Below are 24,692 nucleotides of genomic sequence, written 5' to 3' on the forward strand. Positions count from 1 at the left end.
CTAAAAATGTCCTGAAAGAGTTGTAAAATCTTCAAGTGGAGCTACAGATCATAAAAATCCCACGGCAGACATTTTCCTTTGCGAAGACCTGACGGAAAATATATGACATCAGGACATTTTGATGAGAAAATGACTTTGTGCGCTGAACGTTTTCTAAGTCGTCTCACTGAGATCAGACCCATGCTGACAAAGCATGAGGTAAAGAAAAAATCCATTCCGTAGGGTTTAAGGGTTTTTTCTATACGGATAACTACAAATATATATTTAGTCAAGACAATTGTGCAACAAATGCTGGATTTACTATCGAAGTATCCCCACACAGGCATTCTCATACTGTACCCTGCATAAGGTAAGGCAATGAATTCCAGATTCCTCCGGGCTGACCTAGATATAACTAGAATCCCTGCATCGCAATTGAGAGTTAGCATTTAAGATCATTTGTGCAAATGATTCTGTAAATGAGGATAAGGTAGCTCTATCCTCATTGGAAGTTAGATTAAAGAACCTGGGGAAATGAAGCAGAGCCCACACCGTATCTTCCTGGAAGCCGGCACTGACAGGTGATGCTGCGGTAAAGGGCGAAGTGGGGATGAGAATGAATTGTTTCATTTGACTGTGGCCTGTGTGCGTGTGGGTGAGAATAACACTGTGTGATTAGGTATGATAGGTTGATATTGCTTCTTCTCTATTTTTCATCATCTATTATTATCCATCTCAGGAGAGTTTGACTTAGGGAGAGTACCTACTGCATAAGAAAAGTTCAAGTGCCAAACTTTTGTGACATTTTTAAACTGTGATTTTGGTTAATTCTTCTAATCTCCCTATCTCCTCAGCACAGGGGGGGAGATTTCCTTCCATTGCAAAATTGTAATATGAAAAATGACCCCAACTCTGTCAGTGTTCTCTGTTTGGATCTGAAGTTGTGTTCAGTAAAATCAAAACATATGTTAACCTCCTGATATGTACCCTCACTACTGCACGATTGCTGCTTCCCAGATTATACACACTCTACATGAATGTTGGGTACTGATTTGATAATCCCACTGTGAGTCAGTGCAACAACATCTCAGAGAAAGCTTTGCTGTAAGTCATGTAAAAAGAAACGGGGTGACACAGTGCAGAACAATAGTGTAATCAGAAATATAATTACCTGCAGCCAGAGACTGATTTATATGCTTGAGGCTTGAGTGCAGACTTTTTTTTTTTTCACTAAAGACTTCACAGAGGACTTTATAGAACAGCATGCTCACTTTTGAAGGACTTAAGCTGTAAGCCAAACTACACAACAGTGGTAGAAAATGGTATTTGAAATCAGGATCAGAAAAACTATTATCCATCACAAGGTGATGAAAATGTTGTCTTTGATGTGGCTCATGATAGAATGCACCTCAAACATGTGATACATATGATAATTACAGCTGGAGCCCAAGGGGGCAACCTCAAGGGGACAGTTCCTTTTCTTTAGTATGTTTCAATGATTGCTGTCTTAAAAGATGCAACATCAAACCTGATGTTAAGCGGTCAACATTTTCCATTCTGATTGCAGCCTTCTGCAGTTCTGCAGAGTGCTCAGCATGTTTCATGGCACGAATTAGGGTTTCAAGTAGTGACTATTTTCAACATTGACTTTCTGTCAATTAGGTGTACAATTTATTGATGAATCCAGCTTTTAAAATAGTTCAAGCCTCCCAAAGCTCTGTGTGAAAATTGCTTGTTTTGTTTCACCAACACTCCAAACCTCATGTATATTCAGTTTGGTTTAGAACAGAAAATATGCAGCAAATGCTCACATTTAAGAAACAGCAGCTGTTTGCTACTCTAAAATGTGCTACTATAAATGAATTAAACAATCATCATCAATCATCAAAATAGTAGACCGTTCATTTAACTAATCGGTTTAGCATTTCACGACAAACACACTCATTTGATCTTTACAAATATAGCCTCTATGAAACTGATCGCCCTGTGATGGCTGAACATCGTCATTTCCAAACACTGAGTGTCTTGAACACTCTTAAAGGATAATTTTTCTAAACTGCTGACTTCTGAAGCCGGTCCATTAGTTATGAGCCGACGCAAACACAGTCTGCTGGTAGGAACCGGAGAGTCGTAGCAGGTGAAGCGATGCAGCGGCCCGAATCTCTTTCAGAAAGGGTTGTTAGTTCCTTTTGATTTGTGCTCGGCCGCCTGTCACCCAGACACATTCCCTGAAATCACATCACTATAATGGTCTAATCAGCACTTAACAAGCCATGTTACATAAAATCAATGCACCCTTCCATTTGAGAATTCAGAATATTTGGTGGGGCTGATGAAGGCTCGTTGGAAGGAACGGGCAGGAGATGCTGTCGATAGAGTGGACAGGCCGGCCTGCTGAGAGCAGAGGACGCACTTGCCCTTTGAGTTCAGTGATCCTCCCGAGATCCGAGCTTTTACAGCAAAATCCTTTGTTTTGCTGACTAATCGTGTATTGATTTTAACAAGTTGTTAAGCCCAAATAGGGTTGTCAGGCCGCTGGCAAACAACTCCTCTACCTGTAGAGGCTCCAAGAACAGAGAGCCATGTCTCCCACTGGAAGCACCATTTAACTTATCCTCTTGATTAATCATATGGAGAGTGTAAACAGGATAACTCTCGACTTTGGTGTGTTTTTTCTTTTTCGTTTCATACAGACAGCAGAGCATACTGTCTCACCTTGTTTCATGCATACATTGCCTGGTGGTTTGTGGGAGAGGATGTGTGTCTGTGTAAATATAAATACATGCGACACGCCATCAGGTATCACTCCCATATGCAGGTTGTCACGGAATGTGTTAGGCTTGCAAAAAAAGAGGGGTGGGGGGGGGGGGGGGGGGTTACGAATCTAGTTATGGGTAAACACTGGGGGGTATCTCAACCTCGCTGTTCCTACTGATGCATAGAAAACAGTCGCTGGATGCAACCTGAATTCACTGTTGCTCTGGACTATCTGAAAGCCAGCAGGGCCTTTGCATTATTCTTGATAGAACTGCAAAGAGAACATAACAATGCCAGCTTGTTTCCATTTCAGTAGACCTTGGAGCTGCAAATGAATAATATATTGGAGGCAACTCAGGGGTAAATGAATAAATCTGCAGTAGGTGGGGATTTATAGGGAGGAGTGGAAGTGCCATAGAGCTACAGCACTACCTTATGGTAAAGTAAGATATTGCACTTTATTATGGAGGAGGAAAGAGAAAGCTGATTTCAGAAGTATATTACTCCATTAATACACACAATTACATTTTTTGATACATTTTCTGGTGTTTTTTTTATAATTAATAGTATAATTCTTTATGTTGTTGTTTTATTTTTATTTTTATTTTCAGCAAATTAAAGATAACTTGATTGTTGGTTTCAATCGGTCTGACAGTCACCATGTTTCAAATTTGCTCTGAAGGCACAGAAACATGCGATATGCAGACATCATGACCTCAACAAATCACCCATCGTATTTTTTTCACTCTCCGTCAATGAATCGGAAAATGGATTTGTTCTGCTCCCCATTAAGACGAGACCATGTACATAATTGCCCCATCCATGCTGGAGATAATTAATATCAATGACCCCGCTGACTTTTCAAATGCATCATGTTGGGTTTAATGATGATGTGTCATAAGCAGCCGGAGGTGGAGACACCCAGCTCCGTGTTTGCTGGCAGGCCCAGACCAGGGGCTCCAGAGCTGACAGGCGAGTCCAGGTGAGTAATTGTCTATGGCATCTTATTACATTGCTGGCATGATCTGATTTACTCCAGCAGCAAATGGTGGGAATAGACCCAGTTGTCGTTGTGGGTATTGGATTAACGAGGTTTACGCACAAATGGACCTCACACTGACGGCAGATACATCATGTAAGATTAAAGAGGATTTCCACGTGGTAGTGATGGCTGTTCTGTTTGCTTCATTACACTATTGAATCACTCCACACATGTTACGCTTTGGTGTTGGAAATATATTTCACAGTTCTCCCTGTATGTAGAATAAACTTTGGTTGATGTTCTTTTGTGTGATATATTGTTGCCAGTGGTTCTGAAGAGAGGTTTTGCATCAGGAAAATGCTGCTTGCATTAAAACAAATGATGAGCACTTTTATCTTTATCTTTTTACTGCTTATAGACAGTGACAGTGACATTCAAATAGAAATGCTTCTTACAGAGCAGAGAACATGAATGTTTATCATGAATTGCTTATTTTCATTTTTGTGGATTTATCCTGAGGTTTTGTGTTATATTTGTTCATGTCTTATAGTTGTATTCAGTCAAAAAGTGAGTGATCTACTTAAAAACTTCAAAAACTGTATGGTTTTCTCTTTTTCTCAAACTGATTTAAAGGATTTAAAGTGATCTCATCATCTGCATACTGCTCTTCCCTTAAAACTCTCATGATACTTATTTTTTATTACATTTTTATTTAAATATAATCCTGAACTCCTAAAATGGCATCGAGGCTCCTGTTAGAAAACTACATCACCCTGGAGCGATAACAAAAAGACTCGCTGTCAGATAGCGACACCTGATTGGGTTATTGAAATCCACGTGACGGAGCTCGGCGAATGGTGAAAGACCCAAACAGGAAGTGCCACTGTGCGACACAACGTGAAAGTCAACTTAGAGCAAAACGATAAATATACTATTGAAAATGTCGTTTATCGTATCTTTAAGCTGTCGCAACATCTCGTGCTTTTAGCATGCTTTCGTGACTCAAAGTGCGGCGTTCGTCACGATGTTTCAGGCTGCAGCTAAAACGCTTTCTGTTGCAGCGACGTTAACCCGGGGAACATCGTTTAGTCTTCGACGTTACTGCAAGAAGACACCAGCGAAGCTTAGAGTGTCCCAAGCTGTTGCAGGAGCTGATTTGGGAGCAAATGTCAAAGTACAGGTAACACTTAACGCCTACTTATCACTTCATATGTTTCATTTAAGTGCTAACATATGCTCCAGTAACATGCAATGTTAATGTCAACGTGTTTACACGCATGAATAAATGAGCAACCTTACAGTAAACATTAATGAAGCCTAGATCATCATTACGTTACGTTAAGCCATACATCATTTACAAAAAAACTAAACACACGAGAATGCTAGCACCCTAAACTATGACAAGTGATGCCAATGTATACATGTAGTTGACGTTTTATTGTGAAAGAATGAGGAGTGGAATTCTCAAATTACCAACATCCGGGTTCATGAACATTACATGCAAATGAGAAAAAGGATATTTGTGTAGTACCAGAGGGAGCAGCCTCGGGGTATTTGATTTGTTTCTCTGCTGTAGGGATGGGTTCGCTCCGTTAGACCTCAGAAGGCAAATCTCTTCCTCCATGTGAATGATGGGAGCTCTCTGCAGTCGTTGCAGGTCGTCGCCAGCTCAGAGCTGAATGATCCGTAAAGCACTTCAGTTTTATTTCCTGCGCATAATCCTTGACATTATAATTTTTAGGTATGAAGGGTGCACATACTGAAATATTCACTCACTGTCTTCCTCTCTTCTCTCTCTCAAATTAAGATTGCTCACACTTGGTAGTGCTGTTGAAGTCACGGGTACTCTTCGGAAAAGTCCAAACCAAAAACAGGCAGTTGAACTAGAAGCAGACCAAATCCACGTAGTTGGAGATTGTAACCCTGTGGTAAGAAAAAAAGTCTCCTCAAACATCAGACGTCATTTTGCCCACTGTGCTATCTTCACCTCGTGTTATAACTTTGTAATATGGCCATTGTTTAGGAAATGCCATTTAGTATTGTTGCTTTGTATTCTTGTTTCAGGATTTCCCCTTCAAAATAAAAGAGAGACACAGCCTTGAGTATATTCGCCAGTTCCCTCACCTCAGGTGTAGAACAAATGCCTTTAGCTCCCTGTTGAGGATACGAAGTGAGGCCACTACAGCAGTTCACTCATATTTCAAGGTGAGCTCATCGGTGGAGGAGTTTTTAATAGGACGCAGAACAAGACTTTTTCTATTTATTTATTCATCTTTTTCTCAGGAAAATGGCTTTGTGCAGATCCACACTCCGGTCATCACCTCAAACGACTGTGAAGGGGCAGGAGAGCTCTTTCAGGTCGAGGTGAGTGTGTCATCCAGTGTGTTATTGTCGCTCGAAGCTCTGATATGAACACAAAGGATCAATGACTTTGTTTGAAACTTCAGAACCTCTGCTCTCACCGCAGACGTCCGGCCCAGACAATGAAGAAGGTGAGAAGTTTTTCTCTGTCCCAGCTTTCCTGACCGTGTCTGGTCAGCTTCACCTGGAAGTGATGTCAGGGTGAGATAAACTCTATGAATCTATCTTCTAGTGATCATCTGCACATTTAAAACAACTCATATCCTACTTGTATGTTCTGCCTCAGAAAGTAAGACACGTGCACACGCACCGAGGACGATTTCTAATTGTGCCCTGTCACTCCTCCTCTTCCAGGGCTTTTTCGAGAGTCTACACATTCGGGCCAACTTTTCGCGCAGAGAACTCCCAAAGCAGACGCCACCTGGCTGAGTTTTACATGGTGGAGGCCGAGGTCTCCTTCACGCAGTCCTTAGAGGATCTCACCAAGGTACACTGTGTCATTGTCCTACAAACACAATGTCGCTCCACGATATCGATCAAAGTAGCACATTGGTTAACACGTTCTAGCCTGTTAACTGCTTCCCACTCAACTTATATTCTGTGCATAGAACAGATGGATCTCAGCATGCTATGAAAATACACTTTCAGGATTTGAAGTGTATTGATATGTGCTGGACTATATGAACAGAATGTTTTATATTCTTTTTACCTCATTTTGTCTGAAGAAACTAAGTAGCATTAAAGTTGTCTGATAAAATGCAGACATCACGGACCGGCTAATTCTTTAAACGTGAGGATCTCGGATGAAGTGAACTTGTTGTCACACCACATCAATTCCTGTGTACTGAAGTTCAAATGTTACACTTGCCTTATGTGACTTTTAAAGCTGCCCTCATGCGCAAGTTGGCCAGACAAAGCTTTAATTATTAAACCGGGCCCCGCTCCTTAGGTCATGGAGGACATGTTCAGGTCTGCCACGGAGCATGTCCTGGCTCACTGTGCCGAGGATGTGGATTTGTTTCACAAGCATGTGACTCCTGGACACAGGGTGAGTCCTCAAGGACACTTACACGTGGGTGCATAACCTGGCTCCTTATACCAACCAGCCACAAATACACCCGACTTCAATATTATCTCAACTTACATTGTTTTCCCCTATTGCGTCCATTCACTCCAAGGACACTGTGGAAGCTATGCTGAAGAAGAGATTCCCTGTGTAAGTCTCTTATTTTTCTCAACATGGAAAGTAAAATGATTGTCAGCTAAAGAATAAAGTCCTTGAATGACGGATGCTATTTAAATGTACTTTTAGGATTACCTACAGTGAAGCTATAGACATCCTGAACCACAGCTCCCAGAAATTTACCTTCCCAACAGACGTAAGTGTGGATGTTTTCTTTATTTACTAACAGAGCAGACTTGGTCTCTATCTCTACTGTATGTTTGCTGCTAACACTATTACCCCTCAGAGCTCCATACTGACCTCAGCTCTGCTTTTCTCCAGTGGGGTTGTGACCTCCAGACAGAACACGAGAAGTACCTGGTGAAACATTGCGGCAACGTTCCAGTCTTTGTCACTGATTATCCTTACGATCTTAAGCCTTTTTACGCGAGAGACAACCAGGATCATCCCAAACACACGGTAAGACGTCACCACTCCGTTAAATATGCTGAGCGAAATCAATGATTTAACGGCTCAGTTCCTTCCTTGTAATGTCAGTTGGGTTATCGCGGCGTTTTGCATATCTGCGCTGACTCCCGGCTGTCGTTTGTGTGCAGGCAGCTGCAGTGGATCTTCTGGTGCCGGGAGTTGGAGAGCTCTGTGGGGGCTCGCTGAGAGAGGAGAGGCTGGATCTGCTGAGGGCTCGCCTGGAAGAGTAAGCTCTCGTACTCCAGGGGCAGTTCAAGGCCCATGCTAATATATTTAGACTACGGTTGTCAAAATCTGCTGAGTTGCTTTGAATTTGTTTGTATTTTTAATTAATTGAGATCAGGCATAATCCCAGTAGGCGATAGCTGGCGCATTTCACAAGTGCTGCAGTGTCTTTTTACAATAGGAATCTGTTTTCTCTCACCACCTCACAGAGCAGCAATGTGCAGAAAGTTAGCGATTCAGCTGTTCAAATCCAGACTAACGTCTTCAGTTGGGTTTGCAGGTTTTTAAGCCCCCTGACTCACCACACATATTGAGTGGTAGGGAAACTAAATGATACATTGACTTTTATACTGCATATACCATTACATTTATATATCTATTATTTATTATGTTATAAAATAACATAACGGAACAATAAACAACGAATCTATTGTACAAATGAAATAACATTAACATTAATTGCAGGTTTTATTGACTAGCTGCGGACAAGAGAAACGTTTGTCACATTGCTATTCTAAAGAATGCATCATCAGAACAATGTCCTGGTGAATGACTCTATTGCTCTAAGTGTAACCCTAATATCTACATCAGCCCCTGGTCTGAGTTTGTAACCCTCAATTAGGCACAGAGGAGAAAGTCTGCAAATAAAGTCAGCTCTGTTGTTTTCACATTGATTGATAGTATAGTTTTGAGTTTGTGTTTTGACCAAAGGCTCATACATGAATTATTATACTTTTCCAGGGCTGGATTAGGAGACACCTACAGCTGGTAAGAAAAACACATATTTACATTACCAACATTTGAATAGAGACGTCCTTCCACACCAACAAAGTCGTAATGACATGTTCATTTATTGGCAGGTATCTGGATTTGAGGCGCTTTGGCTCCGTCCCCCATGGTGGCTTTGGATTGGGATTTGAGCGATATTTGCAATGCATTCTCGGTGTTGACAACATAAAAGATGTGATTGCTTTCCCCAGATCGTCCCATTCTTGTCTTCTATAAAACACAATTCTGGCCAAGTAGATATTTTGAAGTCTGTATTTGCTGTCTGTCAAATAAATATTATATTCAACATAGTTTTTCTTGTTATTGGTTTTTAAATATGATTAGTTATTATGAAAAATGTATCTGCAGCTGTATATAAAAACAATGAACAAAAGAGATAGTCCTACAACCACATCTGAGAGGGAATTTCACTCATCCACAGTTAATTATTCAACATATCGCAAGGAAGTGTTTAGTTTCATGAATCATTTTATTTGCCTGTACCGACATCCATATTTTAAAACAATGTCGGTTTTTAGAGCGACAGACAAGTATTTTAAATCTCCACCAGATGGTGCTTTTTCCCATTCCATCCAATATAGAAAATACGAATAATTTACTCACAGCAGCTATTGACTGTTATCTTGACCTTTTCTTTTCCAAAGTGCCGAAAATCTTTTTAAAAAAAAGCTCCATCTTTAACCTTTGATTTATACTTGGTAAACATACAACACGCGTTTGATGTAATAATGTCAAATCAGATGCGTTTCCGTATTTGGAATAAAACAGAAATGCTTAAACATCTGTTTGGTGTGAGCGTGGATAAATAGTATTTTACAAAAACATCGGTTCCTCCATTGTTTACACTCGTGTTGGCATCTTGGATCTACTTGGTGGCGGAGCGGTTCTTCCGTCCTGTTCGTCCCAGCGCAGCCCATCCCTCTCATCGCTCGGTGGGCGTGGTGTGAGTTGGGAAAACAAACTGCAGACACTCTACGATACTTCCTCACCCTGCATCAGTTGAGTTTCCCCGCGGCTCCTCGTCAGCTGGCCGTGCGTAATTTCCCCGAGATTCGAGTTGCGCCTTTTTTTCTCCTCCCGTTTTGCGCGCTGGCTGTTGCGCACAGTGCCACCGGGAGCGACCCGGCAACATCTCCGACCAGCACCACTTTGATTTTTTTTATTTGATTTTTTGATCAAATGGGGGGAGCAGACTGCGCCAGTGGGAGCCCAACGCCGACAGCACTTTGAACGGGCAAGCCTTCAGGAGCCGTCATGTACTAGTAGTGACGGACGGCGGGTTGTAGCGCGAGAGGAAACAACAGACACTGACAAACATGAGCGGCGGTGAAATCATCTTCCAGGGCTGGCTGAGGAAGTCGCCACCGGAGAAGAAGCTCAGAAGATATGTAAGTGAATTCCACTTTCGCGTAGTCTCTCTGTGTCTGAAGAGTTAATTATCTGTCACACCGCTTTGTGTTGTGCACATCTGCATCTCCGATAAGTTGTGTCAAACTGAGAAAGTCCCACTGTAGCAGCAGGTGCACCCCAACCACCACCATCTGGACCGCTCCTCTCCTTTTAATGACCTACAGGAGGCACCACGTGTTATTCTGGAGAAAAAAACAACAGCCCCGACCATAATAAACTAGAAATGTATGTTTTACATGGAAAAAAAGCAGTTGCCAGGTTTGACAGATAGCCTCCCACTGTGGGGGCCAACATGGAGGTAAGCCTGTGTAATACCCGACAGCTGTCTATGATTTTGACTAGATGGCTCCCAGACACAAACTGCCACTTGGCTTTATCCGATCATGATGAGGTAATGTCTAATGAAGCATTCATGTGGCCAATTTTCATCACAGCCTAGCCAACTCATGTCACAACAACAGTGAGAACTGCAGATAGCCCTTTGAGAGCCTTGATGAAGCTCCATGGGCCAAAAGCTGCTCCAGTCTCCTGCTGGGTGCCGGGGCAAAGGGGAATGGCAACAAATCGGATAATAGGATTTATGGAGGCAGATAGAACCATGAGACAATCTCCTATAAATACAGCTGTCCACTGTTTATGTATGGTGTTGCACTGCTGGGCCTTCTCCGTGTTCCTACTAGCAGACTTTGCCATGATGTCATCTCACTGTTTTCATCTGGAAATCCATCCTTGAATGTCCTCAAATGTAGTCCCCCCCCCCCCCCCCCCCCCCCATTTCACCCCCATTGTCCTGTCATTTCCTCATTGTCTTCCACTTAAAGCTGGCTAATGTTTACACAGAGACCACCGTGGTCCGTATGGAACGGCAGCTGCACAGAGGAAACAAAAACTTGCTTAGTTCATAGCAGTACTGTATAAACAACGAGAGAAAAAACCTCACAAGGCATAATAATGGCCTTCCTCAGGCAAGAGAGGAGGGAACAGCCTCTCAGCCCTTCTCACCGTGCTTCTCACCCTGAGTAATAACCTATAAGCAACTGCACACACACACACACACACTGCCAGAAAACAGTGTCATGAGATGGAGTGTCCAGAGCAGGCAGACTTGTGAATGCGATAATCGGTCCATCTCAAATTCCTTCCATTTAAAGTCAGGCTAGGGACTATCGGGGCCATTTACTCAGCAGTATTGCTGTCATCTGACATAGTTGACGTCTTAATGGAGAGGTATATTTTCAGATACTACTTTCACATACTGGCAGACATTCCAGCCCGAAGGTGTGTTTCCCAAGAGAACACGGTGGCAAGTTTGATAGGTCATTAAATCGGAATGAGCGGAGGAGTTTCAGGGCTGTAACTGCCATGTTGATCGCTACACTTCGTACTGTTTTGCCTCCTTTTTTCTTTTTCTTTTTAGGAGATTATTTGCAACAAGGGAAAAATGTTTTAATCCTTACCAACACTTGTCCTGTCAATATTCCACCCCTTTCTACAGCGAAGTCCTCCTTTAACCAGACGTGGCCTGTGTTTTGTTAATCAGTAGTTAGTTGTTGAAATGATTTTTTAAAATACAACTCCTGTGACCTTCCACGGATGGTTTGTGAAAAATGTGGCACACAGCATGTCCCAGTGCAGGGTTAGGAGAGACTAAAAACTGGTACTACCACATGCAAATAGTATGCAAAATCAGGGAGCAAAAACACTTGTGGCAGTTGAAGCCTGGATGCAACTGGGGGGGGGGAGACAGGAGACAACACGTCTGTGCTCAGTAACGAGCATAACTAGTCCTGGTTAAATGCTAATTGTTTAAAACTGCTATTAACTCTCAGCAGTGACTCATTCTTTCTACAACAGCGCCCTGTTGCACAAACACATGATGAGCACAAACTTTCTGTGTCCCGCCCCCCTCACACCATGTGACAGCGCCACTGGAGACGCGTGTATAGTCACTTTTCACACACGCTGCTTCTCCACAAGGAGTAACAGTCACGCTCTGGTGTCTCAGCGCTGCCGAATGAATCACTTGGTCGGGGTTTATCTCTTCTCGAGGGCCGATGGGGGGCTTCCAGAGGTGGTCAGTGTTTTAAGGACAAGTGGGAGTGGCCTAAGTGCTTTTGTTGAATAATGTCCAGAATAAGCAGAAGGAACATGAAAAACAACTGACTGATCCAGCGCTTACCCAGTGCCTCTTGCAGCGTTCTGTGGAGGTTCAAATAGGCTTCACCATGCCTGCTACATTAACCCCCAAACTACTTTTTATTTGACTTGTAATAAACAAAAGAAATCCTTAGTCCTACCCCTTCGGGACATCCAATGTTGACATATGCATAAGAAGTCCTCCAAAGGATTCATGCACGTCTGAATCATACTTTGCCGGCACAATATGAATCATACATGCGACGTGTCATACTGTAAACAGTTTGATTCCTGCTCTCGGGTCGGGATCAAGCTGCTGTTGGCTAAACCTTCCCATCTGCCCGTTGCTGTATCTGTAATCACAAACGTGTCTGTTCACATACAGCATTGCCACATTCCAGACAGATCATATCGGCGAGGTGATAGCTGTTGCTTCTGCCTTCTCCCGCCGCCAGTTTCTAAGGGCTTTACCGCCTTGCCCATATGGATGGTACATCCGAGAGAGAGCTGGGGCAGGGGGGGGGAGTCGGTGGGTTTTTCAAGGCAGAGCACCAGCCGCCTGTGTCCCACTGTCAGCTGCCGGGTCTGCTGTTGTTTTGCAGAGGGGCTTTGGGAAGTCCTTGCCCTCAGAGGTCAACGGAGAACACCTCCCAGTTCCTGCTTTGACAGACACCCAGTGCTCACACAGACATTTTCCTTGTTTCGCTTTATCTGTGGGCCCTCAAATGGGCCTTTCCCCCAGAAGCTACAAGACTGGGGTGGCTTTATGTGACTGCAGTATTAAAGTCGGATTAGTTTATCGTTATGGGATACGTTCGCCTAACGTGATCCTTGGGATTGAGATAAGGAACCTCCGATCATTTTCATTATTGTTGGATCTGTTGATTATTTTAACTTCATTTGGTGCCTTACTGAGGTTAGAAAAAAGCTAATTGAATCTGATTAATAGAGTATTCATATTATCAGAAAATAGAGAAAAGTACATATTACAATTTCCCAGAGGCAAAGGTGACGTCAAATTACCTGTTTTGTGAAACCAACAGTCCGATTCTAAAAAGCAGCATGTTTCCACATTTAAGAAGCTGAAAACAAGGAACGCTTTGAAGTTTTTCTTGTTCGTAACTATTAATCTCTTTGAGAAAATTGTTGTTGATACATTTTATATGGATCAACTTGGTAGTCCTTCAGCAGTGCATTGACAATCTTCATTGACATTTGTAACAAAGGTGCCTTATATTTACATTAGGTGCATTATGATTTCCTCTCAATGGCTCTCAAGATGGTGACGGCTGAGCCGCCAGGTAACGGCTAACAGCGCTAACTGAGCAAACAGTGGCAAAAGTGCTGACAGAGCTTATAGTGTTAACCTGAGGGAAACCCGATGGGTGGGTGCAACTCCTGCGAAGCCGGCGTCGGTTGTGACGACGTTATCAGCCATAACTGCAGTGCAGAGCGGCGGCCGTGAGCGGGCCAGTAAAAGCACACACGGCTCTGTCAACAAAGCAAGGAGAAGCCCGGATAACAACACACACAGAGGGAGACGTCACTCCACCAGATCTTTACATTGCTGCTCTAGTAATGCTCTGAGTCCCGTATAGAGAACCTCTTATGCCCAAAAGTCACAATTGTTTGTCTCAAAATGACACTTTCTCAACTTTTTCTTCTCCAACCCCAAGTGCATCCATTTTATTTTTTTTTACATTCATTGTGAAAATCCCCAGGTGGCCTTGTTTGAACCTTTGTCATAATATCCTGTCCTTTGCCATGAACTGTGGTTTAGACTGTGTTTTCTGCACAAAGCTTAACTATTGCACCACTAGCAGATGTCAGACTTCCTTTGGATGGTACCTACAGGAAGCGTCCCATCTACGCCTCTACGAGCTGAGCTGAAAATACTGCCGTTCTGAAGGGAATTAGATCCCATTGATTTTTCACGTGTGATTTGGACCAGCAGTGAGAATGTTTGTACTTATTTGCCGCACTCTCAGAAAGTACACCATCACAGCGGTGATGGTTTTATTTAATGGTGCTTAAAACTCTAACACACCTAAGTGTGCCATTACATTGTTCCACTGGCAGGTTTTACTTCAGTAGAAATCTAGTTTCTGCACTGTTGATTGGATCCAAACACAAACTCATCCAGGGATCATGCTACCAGCTCGTACATGTGCCGGTAGCTTACATGTCATATGACTGTCATTAGATTGACCTTCTGAAGCAAATGGGCTTTGCAGTTGTGATGTAAGTTAGTAGAAATGCCTTTGGGGCCTCCCACTCAGTAAAGCGGCATAGAGGGACATAAAAGTGAGAATGGTACAAAAACTTGTTTGTTACTAAAAGCAAAAGCAGCTTACGTTTGAAAATATGAATACCAGTGCTGCCATTTGAGCTTTCAGTGTGAGATGCTTGCTTTGGTGTTGCAGTGTGTGGCTTAAAAAAAAAAGGCAGTTGACAGCTATTTAATTTTTTTTAGCATCTATTTACCCAGGGACGGTTGACTTGGCACACTTGCTCTTTTTGACCGGCGCCCTGCTTTGCAGTCCAAACAGCCTCTAAAGCCTCGCCTTGCTGCCGCCCATGAGAAACTCTGTTTGAGCTGGTTCAGCGTGCTGTAGATGCACCGTGATAGTAGCTGGTGAGGTGCAGGAAACTCCCTGTGTTTATTAAAATAAACATACTTTTAAGTTAGTGTATGCAACAATGCGAATTACTGCAACACTTACCTTCCATGCAAATGCCATAATAACCATCAATGTGAATTATGCTGAAATGGGAAGTAGTCTTTGTGTTCACCTCAGCACAATGTATTTGTAGATGTAATAATGATATGATGATATTTATACACCGGTTCCGGCAAGCAGAACCTTAGATGGTGGCTATTTTCTTCCTGGCAACATGTTAATGTTGTTTGTGAAGTAGGACTGTGAATATTGTCTTGCTTTGTCATATATTGTGTAATTTGTGTACTGTATATTTTTTAAATCCTTTACAGATCGGGGTTGTGATGCCACTCAGAACAAGGAAGTAGAGCTTTTACGGAGTGATTTTCTGTGGAAATAATCTATTTTAACAGCATGTTGGAGCTCTAAAATACATACACCTACACATTCTCTCTTTTAATAGTACAAAAAAATCATGTGAGATTAGTGTGACAGAATAATTGAGGGAAGTTGTCAGTGTGAAAGATGTCTGACCAGATTGTTACCAGGTGGTCCTCCTCATGGAAAACACGGCACACACAATGAATTGCAATGAAATTGCATTGGTCTAAAATGATCATGCAATTCAGGATGTCGGCCAACAGTTTGATAGCATGCGTCCCCTGAAAACGTGTCTTATGCACTTTAAAAATGACCCTACTGTTTGAACGTGCTCATAACCCTTTAGACACGTTGTTCCTCAGTGAAGTGGGAGTTGACTGTCACTTTGGGCTTCATTTTAACCAGCCATGGGTGCTGTAGGAAATATGATTTTAACACTAGCAGCTGTAAAAATGCTAAAATGTGAGCGTTGGGATGTGTTGTCTCTCTGTTTCATGTGGAACACTTGCCTTTGGGCGATAGTTTGTAGGAGCTGGAGATGTGAAAGCAAAGTGAGGTTGTGGTATAGGTGGTAATACTTGAGAAAAAAACAGCTACAAGCCCGCAGATGTTTTTCTGTACAGCAGTGATGATTAATTTGATTCAGGAAACAGTGATGAAGTGGAAAATGTTTTTTTAATGTATTCAGCCAAGCTGATGAAAGTGAATTGCATCTCTGTCATTTGAATATTGTTTTGATCAGTTATCTCCTTTAAGGCTTACGTTCTGTGTACCTCTAATATCGACATAGTTTAGTTTAGGGATTATTCTTTCTCCAGACAGTGATGAGTCATTGCAGTTCAGTTGTAGGAACTGAACTTCCCTACAACTCAAGCTGAGATAAAAATAAGCAATGAGTAATGTAGCCAGTGCACAAATGCAGAGTTCACTAGAACTCAGTGAGATAAAATAAGACAACGTAATAAGTGGTTCAGATCGCTGACGTGTGTCTAAGGCTTTCAGATGACATTATGCACAATCGCATGCAATCGAATGCATTTCACCAATAACCGTTTTAGCATATCAATGTGATTGTTTCACTCATAATAAATGATCAGCTCAGCTAAATATATACTCTGTTATTATGTTTATTAGGCTATTTTATCGTGTTATTCAGACATTTCATTCATTTGGTACCGGCATGTTCTAGAAAACATGAAGTGCTCCGCTGTGCAGTGATGTGTTATTTGTTTACACAAATGACAGCATGGCAAGTGACAATTTGTGTAGCCAAAGACACACCACGGCACTGGGGAACATTGTGTTTTTTTTATGCAATATGTGCTTACCGAAAGAATACAATTTCTGAATGGCATAACAAAGTGTTTACGTGGCCAGAAAAGCCAACGACAAAGGAGATACTTAGCTGAGCTGATGATTTATCAAGACTAAAACATCTATGGATTCCGCCTTATGCAACACAAATTATTAGCTGCAGTTAGTTTCCATTAATGATAATTTACAAAGTGATCAATTTAAGTGTTGGAAAAATGTACAAAATGTTCATTAAATGTGCCAAATATTGATTCATTAACATCTCTTTGGCCTAATCATAAATACTTTTGCATACAACCTTTTATATCGTATTCCATCTCACAAATTATAAACCACGAACAAGTGCATTTATTCATTAAGTGAAATGCTTCAGTTGTCACACTCCAGATTCCACACTGTACTCATGAACATACAAGTATTGTGTGCATGAAGATATTACTAATGGCAACTACTGTAACATGTGGGATTGTGTGTGCTGGTGCACGCAATATGCTTTACTGGTCCTACATGCACGAGCCTGAATAACATCAGTGGTCGGCTTTAACCATTTTTTTTCCCTTCCCGATACCGGTGTGTTTTAAAGAATCAAATACAAAGTGAAAAGCTGAGGTCAGACGTTCCCCTTGCATGTAAATCTTTCTACTCTGTGCCGTTGAAGAGACTGTGTTTTTATCTAGCATCATGCATCCGAAGCCACCTTGGTGCACAAGAGCCAGAGAGACCAGGAGATGCTCACGGCGCACCCTCCGCACACAGCCGTGTATGAGCCGCAGCAGATGGCAGGGGCAGCGGAAGTAACACAAAGAGTTCTGATTAAAGATAATGCTCCCCGTTAGTCAAACTGTCAGGGCGGGCTCCCGCTAAATAAGCCCAGCCTTTTGCTGATACGGAGACACGGCGAGAGATTACTCATTTTCCCTAATGATGGAAGTGTTCAACTGCAAATTGAGGCTGATTATATCTGCCGAGAGCTTTTGAGAGGTTGTTTTTCATGGGATGCGCCGCAGATTTTGCAGATCGTTGCTCCCGTGAAGTGAGTTGAATAAGCACTGTGGGTACCGAAATGCAGCAGTCCCTCTTTATCATCACCACACCTGTGGGATGGAGCTTTCCGTCACCGCCGTATGATGACATTGTATGTGGGAATGTTATTTCCCATAATGTCATGAAAGCGGAACGACATCAGGCCCTGCTCTAAACGCACTGAACGGGTTTCAAATCTGATGCCTTGCTCAAAAGGAGAATGTGAATTTAGCAATTGTGTACGTGAGGAAAACAGCAGGAGTTAAACGTTCCTACCCTGGCCGTCTTGGCCCACTAACCTCCCACCTTCTTTATTAACACACAAGAATTTATGGGCCTGTTTGGGTGTTATCTGCATGGGTTATGTCTTGCAGCTGCCGGCCTTCCAAGGTCAGTGTTTTGACGATTGGGAAACCTGCGCAGTTTGATTTAACGGTGCTCTAATGCATCCGTTGCACTTTAAACGCCTGTAGTTGTATTCTCTCAGCGATTCTGTTTTACATCTGTTTACTTCTCCGGGGCACACGGATGGGACAGAGCCGCGTCCGACCCAGGAGCATCTGGATCTCCTCACTGCTCGCAGACAGATAATGGGCCGGAGCTGCTGAGAAAGGCAAAATGGCCACACGTTGTAGGCACGCTGTTGGACTCCTGTTTCGTTTGTGACGTTGAATTTATTGGAAGTGCTCCAGAAATGTCTGTTATAAACCTTGTCTGTGACGGCTGTCTGCTTTACATCTTAGCTCCGAGCCGCGATGGGGAGCCCTGTGTAAACTATAAGGCTGCCAAGGACCGTCCCCGTGCTCCCTCGTGTCCATGTGTGGTTTATTTAAGCTCGCCGTTACATAAACTGATGTCACATAGGTAAATACAGGTACACGACACCTGTCAGAGACAGAAAATATGACAAACATATATTTAGTGATTCTTACGGGAGGGGTGGAATAACAGAGCATCGTTCATGTTCTGCTTTTCAGGAGTTTTTGGGGTGAAACTTGAAAATCTGAAAGGTGTTTTTGTGTGAATGGCCAGGCGATATTCTTGAAATGTAACTGGGTTGCACTCCCTCACATATGGAAACTCCCATCTGTTCCTGGAATGTGGGCTGACGTGTGACCCGCTATTGATTAGGACCACATAATCGGGGCTCTGTCGTCATTGTCTGCTGCAGCCCGTCCAGCTTTGTCCCCTCTCACCACATTAACCAGAATCACAAGTGTTCAGGCATTCGCTCACACAATAATGGCCATTATAGCAGTCCCACCTTTTAATTCATGCGCTGCAAAGCGTTCCTCGCTGCCGTTCTTTTGTTGTGAGTTTTTTTTTTTTTTTCTTGAATTATGAAATTCTAGCCGTATTCAGGCACCAGAAGGGACAAGAAATGAAGTCATCGATGTGCTAAATATTCCTCTTTTGTTCTTCTTTAACTTCGAGAAGCTAGGAAACAGCACCCACATAGAATAGATGTGCTATGAATGCATTACAGGGGACCCTTGTAGGAGGGCTCTGTCTGCTCTCCTCATTTAGAACCAGTAAGCATTCAGGATGATAAGTGAAAAGCTGCTTCATGCTAACATATGTCAACCAGGATCATTCATTATAATGTTTGCTTTATCACCTTTTAAAACAAGGTGCTTTACAAGGGAAAGTTATTTTCACTCAAGGTCTCAGAGAAATCAGGATTTTATATCAAAACCCAAAGTGCGAAGATATTACTAAATTCCCTGTGCATTGTCTGATTTATTTGTGAACATCATGAATGTGATTGCTCATAGAAAACAAGGGGAGGTTGCCACACAGATCAAGTCATTTCTCATCGCACACTTACAGCCTGTGAGGCAATTAAAGAGGCGAACGAAGAGTAATCTTGTTTTAAATGTGAATGTGGATCTTTCAGATAAATTTGAGGAGTGCCTCTGGTTTGCATGTTGCACATTTTATCTGAAGTGTGTCATGCAGTATGAAACACGCACTGGTCTGGTTTTGGTCTTGACTCTGTCTCAACCTCTTTACAGTCTCGGTCTCCGTACACTCTGCTCTCGGTCATGACTTGGACTCGGATGAGGTGGTCCTGACTACAACACTGCTTGAGGGATATCGACATGTTTTTCTAGAAACCCCCTTTTTTCGTTTTACAAAAGAAGCTAAACTTTTGGCGATTCAAATGTTCAATATTGTCAATAAACACAACCAGCCGTAACAGAAGTTTCCCTAAGTGAATTACAAAAGATCGAAGGTTGTTTATAGAGTTTCCAGATTATGTGAAAGCTCATACTGAACTGCTGGGAGTCCTTATTGGCTGCAATTAGATACCAAAGACCCCCCCCCCCCCCCCACACTACTGCCACGGTGCCGGTGTTTGTGCAGCTGAGTGGTGTGTGTACTACTGCAGCAGCAGGTAAAGCAGAGGAGTCGAAAACAACTAGCTGCTGTCTCCTCCTCTCCTGCTTTTGGAAAGGTAAACAAGACTATTCTAACCCGCAACGCGAATGACATACGTGTTTGGCTTGGATGTTTGCTCATGCACATTTAAAAACATGCGGACTGACGCTTATCGGCCAGCCCTGTTGACACAGCCGGCAACTAGCCACACACCATGTTTTGCTCTGTTGCCGTAAAAGGCACACCTTGGATAATTGGTTTAGGCCAAGTTCATTAGTCAGGGTTGCCAGGCCAGCAGAGTGAGTTGTGTTCAAAGATGCGAGACTGGGCTTGTTTTTTTCGATGTGAGGCAAATACAGTGAACGATCGCTGCGTGACTTATCAGCCGTCGCTGTGTATTTATCTCCTAAAATTGTGGCGTGAAGCCCTGGAGAACTATCAACACATACCAGACGATCGTATCCCCTTTGTACGACTGTGTTTGTTTTCCCACAGCGTCATTGTTTTGCTGCCTGCCAAAAATAGAACAAAACATGTCCACTTATCAACAGGCAAAGAGACAAAAGGAATTGGCCAGACAAACGAGTTTTGATCCTATTTATAGATGCGAACTTCGCTCAAAAGATTGTTTCATGCAGTTGTGTTATTAAAGGTTTTTCCTTCCCCAGTCATCTGAAATAGATGCGGACGTGTTAGCCGTTGTGCTCCACTGTAGTCTCTTTGTATCTGTAGCTGGCTGCCACCAGTGCAGGACAAATGAGCCCATGGTGGAACAAGGTAAGATCAAGCCTTTATGGGGTGATTGAATGAGACGGAGGGGACTAAACGCTGTGCGTTCATAGATACGGATGGCTGCTCTTCTTCCTGGAGAGCTTTTAAGTGCTGGCGGGCAATTTCTATTTTATCTTTTTACAGTCTACAGTTGAGACCCTGACAATCCACATAGCAGGGTTTTTTAAAACTTAAGTATTAGGATGTTTTCACAAAGTTCTGTCTTTACTGTTTTCTCATTTACAGTAGAATGTTTGTTTTTGTTTTGCTTAGATTTGACCTTTGTTTGACTTTGATCTCGTCTGCGGAAAGAATGATGAACAAATGAGAGCTTCAACATGTCCAGTGTTGTTTGCAGTGTATTGCTCAAACAACAATGTATGATATCATGTTCATTTCGGGTGCGGTTGGGTGGCTCACAGCTCTCTCAGTGGTCCACGAGTCCAGTCCAGTTGTTAACAAGGGCAGCGGGTCTCGCTTGTCTCTCTCCCTTTTTTTTTTTTTTCTCCTCCCCATAACAGTGATGCAGCTTAAACCAAAGCTATGGGGGGGGAGGGGAAAGTTGGAGAGCCGGGAGAGTTCAGCCTAGTTTTACAGCTTCAGCCCTCACTTCCCAGCGCTTAGACAGTGATCGATGGGCTTAGGCATGCTCTGTAGGACAGGCGGTGTGAGTGTGGGTTAGCTCATTTTGTTGTGTCCTCCTCCCCCATGATTTACTTCACCGGGGAAGTTTGCTCGAATTTGAGAGAGAGAGAGAGAGAGAGAGAGAGAGAGAGAGAGAGAGAGAGAGAGAGAGAGAGAGAGAGAGAGAGAGAGAGAGAGAGAGAGAGAGAGAGAGAGAGAGAGAGAGAGAGAGAGAGAGAGAGAGAGAGAGAGAGAGAGAGAGAGAGAGAGAGAGAGAGACTGCCAGTTGCGTGTGAAAAAGCTGATTTGAAACTGAACGCGCTTGAGACATTGTCTCTCATTTTGCTTAGCAGAAAGTTTGACAAAGGGAAACATTGTTCACCCCTCCGAGCTGTAAATTAATTTGTTCTAGAATTAGCCAGCAGCTTCTTTTCCTATGGAAAATACTCATTCTATATTTAGTATGACAAGGCCTCCTAAATGAGTTGTCTTCCCTCGTGGTCGAGAGCTGTGGCTTGTCCTGGGTTAATACGCTGGCCGCAGCTGAAGGATGCCAGGAATAACCCAGCTGTGTCGCACTGACCTCTTGGAACTGGGCAGCGCTCCAGGTCTCAATTAAGTGATGCTCTCTCTTTCCAGAAAAGGCAATAATATTTAAATGGGGTTCGCAAGAGTTATAGCATTTTCTCTGTCAACGCTGTAATGGCACTTAACCGAAGAGCTTTGTGGACCTGGACGGGGAAAAAATAAACGTGTGCAGTGTTCCTTTAGAACAGTGTGACAGCTGTACTGTATTTTCATGAAATGAGAAACTTCACACTCCAACGAAATCATTCAGAAGGTCACTTGAGGAGTTACACTGTTGACTTCTTTGGAATCTTGTTGCCTCCCACCCGTTACCAGTGTAATCTGTATTAGTGAACATTCCCAACATCCTCTCATCATGAGAAATGAGCTGAAACAACTCATCAGATGGAGCTGATTAAACTTATTGTGGTGAGATGCACACAGCAGCACGGCTCTCCCTCCAAAACACCATTAAGGTCGTACTGATACTGTGTACCAGGCTGACAGAAAATAAAATGAAAAAGTCTTATACCCCAATGCCTCAGCAGCACTTCAGCTACACACGGAAGATAAGATCACAATCTGCACATCCTGCACAATCTGCACAAAAGAGAGAGAAAGCAAATGTGTTGCTGCTAAAAGAACTGCTAACATGTCGAAATAGCACTTCAGTAACGTTTTGTGTGAGGATTGATGGATCTCCTCTCAAAAAATACATATACAGTGTATATATATATACACTGTATATAGAGAGAGAGAAATGGTTTTGCGGCAGTGTTTATTTAGGAAAAACCTGCATATGAGGTTTTACACACAATGTTTACAGACAGGAATTGAGAAGCATCCCTGTAGTTAGCATTAGCAGTGATAGTAAAACGGCACCACACACTCTTTAACACACTCTTTAATTGATTTGATTGATGCAGAGACACCACAGCGATGACCACTGAGCAGAATGCAGATCACAGCTTTATGTAAGAGCACAGGCAGGTGTAACGTTATTAAAGATGGATCTGTTCCATGTGTCCCAGTGTGTGTCCCAATGTGCCAGTGAGCCCATGACAGTGTGACAGACGGCCAGCATGCATGCACAGTACCAGGAATGCTGATACCGAAGCAGCTAATTCAGCCATCATTCATTTTAGCCCTGAAATGCCTCTCAGAGGTAATAACATGTAACGCAAGGTTGCACGCACATCTCCATCGAAAGATACAGTAGGAACACCTCTATGAAAAGCTCAAGGGAGATGCAATGCTATCCATTTCTCTGCCCTGCGTGTGTGTGTGTGTGTGTGTTTGTGTGTGTGATTGGAGGGGGGGCAGTTAGCCTTGCAGCAGTGTCTGTGTTGATGGAGAGAGAGGGGCCTGCAGGATCCTGTGTGTCAGCAGCCTGCATGTGAGAGACATTGCCTGGCGGAAGTGCATCACTGGCAGATGTCCAAACCCCCCCTTTACTCCCCCATTCCCTTCCTGGTCTATCTTCCTCTTTTGTCTCCGAGCACAGAGAACACAGAGGTCCTTTAAGACAGCCACTGGGAAAAAACATATGGAGGCCACTGTTCTTCCCTTCTGCTTTTCCAGTTGACAAATACAACAGCTGTGTTGTTGGTGTAAAAAAATCAACACGCTTCATTGTAGGTTCCTCGCGTTTGCATCATAACTGGAGCGTGTGCTTCTGCCTCTCATGTGGTTATGACAAGGGGTGTTTATTTACACTCGTAGAGGACTCCAGCCCCACTGACACACCATCGTGTAGTCTGATTGGAGCGAAGCGGTGTCATTCACCATGCACTTCGCGTGGGAGGAGCCCGCAGTCTTGTGATGAAGTTTTTTCGTGGAGGAGTTGTGCTTCTCTCTCGTATAGCTCACGGAGGGATATCAACACAGGAAATACGTTGGGAGGCAGTAAACACCTGCTGCCTCCAGCGCCCCCCCCCCCCCATCGCACAGCCTCCAACGCACACAGCAAACCACACACAACCGCATGCGTGCCAAAGCACAGCAACCTTCTCAATGGAGCAGACTTAAGTTTCTCTGAGGTCTGTTTGATCAACAGTTAACATCACAACTGAAGTCCAGCTGTTGAGTGTGTGTTGCCACGGCAACATTCTGCATCACATATAGTGAGAAAATCTGTAGAATTGTTGAGCATTTAAATGCAGATTTTCTTTTTTTTTATCAAATTCTCCCCATCACATGTCTGATTTGGACTTTCTGGCTCACAGGGTAGGCGTTTGTCCTCATACCTTTTTTTCTGTCTCATTTCCCAGGCTTGGAAGAAACGCTGGTTCATACTCCGGAGCGGTCGCATGAGCGGTGACCCCGATGTCCTCGAGTACTACAAGAACGACCACTCCAAGAAACCCATCCGGGTCATCGACCTACACTGCTGCGAACAGGTGGACGCCGGCCTGACCTTCAAGAGGAAGGAGTTCCAGGACAGCTTCGTGTTTGACATCAAGACCTCAGACCGCACTTTTTATCTCGTAGCCGAGACAGAGGAGGAGATGAACAAGTGGGTCCGCTCCATCTGCCAGCTGTGTGGGTTCAACCAGTCGGACGACAACCACGGTAGGAATCCCTGACCTGTCCCTGCTGTTCTAACCCTCTGCCACTGTGTTGTTTATCTCTCCACCATCTCCGCTTTTACCTCTACCAAGTTCAGTGGTTTTGTTATTTG

The 24,692-nt window shown here is 43.3% G+C and overlaps 2 protein-coding genes across 4 annotated transcripts in view; both read left to right on the forward strand.

Annotated features, from left to right (window-relative positions):
* The first annotated feature begins 4,575 nt into the window (after positions 1-4,575).
* Positions 4,576-9,034, forward strand: nars2 (asparaginyl-tRNA synthetase 2, mitochondrial). 3 transcript variants are annotated; one of them, XM_076100812.1, is made up of 14 exons: positions 4,576-4,898; positions 5,295-5,404; positions 5,526-5,646; positions 5,783-5,923; positions 6,002-6,082; positions 6,186-6,280; positions 6,434-6,566; positions 7,029-7,127; positions 7,258-7,295; positions 7,392-7,458; positions 7,584-7,721; positions 7,859-7,956; positions 8,697-8,723; positions 8,816-9,034. In XM_076100812.1, the coding sequence occupies exons 1-14, from the start codon at positions 4,743-4,745 to the stop codon at positions 8,958-8,960; spliced, it is 1,449 nt and encodes a 482-aa protein (XP_075956927.1). In that variant the 5' UTR covers positions 4,576-4,742; the 3' UTR covers positions 8,961-9,034. The 3 variants fall into 3 exon arrangements, with proteins under 3 accessions (XP_075956927.1, XP_075956928.1, XP_075956929.1); XM_076100813.1 differs by lacking the exon at positions 5,295-5,404 and having other exon boundaries at positions 4,742-4,898; XM_076100814.1 differs by lacking the exons at positions 4,576-4,898; positions 5,295-5,404; positions 5,526-5,646; positions 5,783-5,923 and having other exon boundaries at positions 6,064-6,082; positions 6,166-6,280.
* A 740-nt stretch (positions 9,035-9,774) lies between these two features.
* The window catches only part of gab2 (GRB2-associated binding protein 2), a 33,800-nt gene continuing 18,882 nt past the window's right edge, over positions 9,775-24,692 (forward strand). The window contains exons 1-2 of the mRNA XM_076100939.1: positions 9,775-10,132; positions 24,283-24,583. Of these exons, the coding sequence (XP_075957054.1) occupies positions 10,061-10,132; positions 24,283-24,583 (373 nt within the window). The 5' untranslated portion in view covers positions 9,775-10,060. The remainder of the gene's footprint in view (positions 10,133-24,282; positions 24,584-24,692) is intronic.

Source organism: Anarhichas minor, unplaced genomic scaffold (genome assembly GCF_050575085.1).
Source record: "Anarhichas minor isolate MPS153535 unplaced genomic scaffold, ASM5057508v1 ptg000026l, whole genome shotgun sequence".
Classification (NCBI taxonomy): domain Eukaryota; kingdom Metazoa; phylum Chordata; class Actinopteri; order Perciformes; family Anarhichadidae; genus Anarhichas; species Anarhichas minor.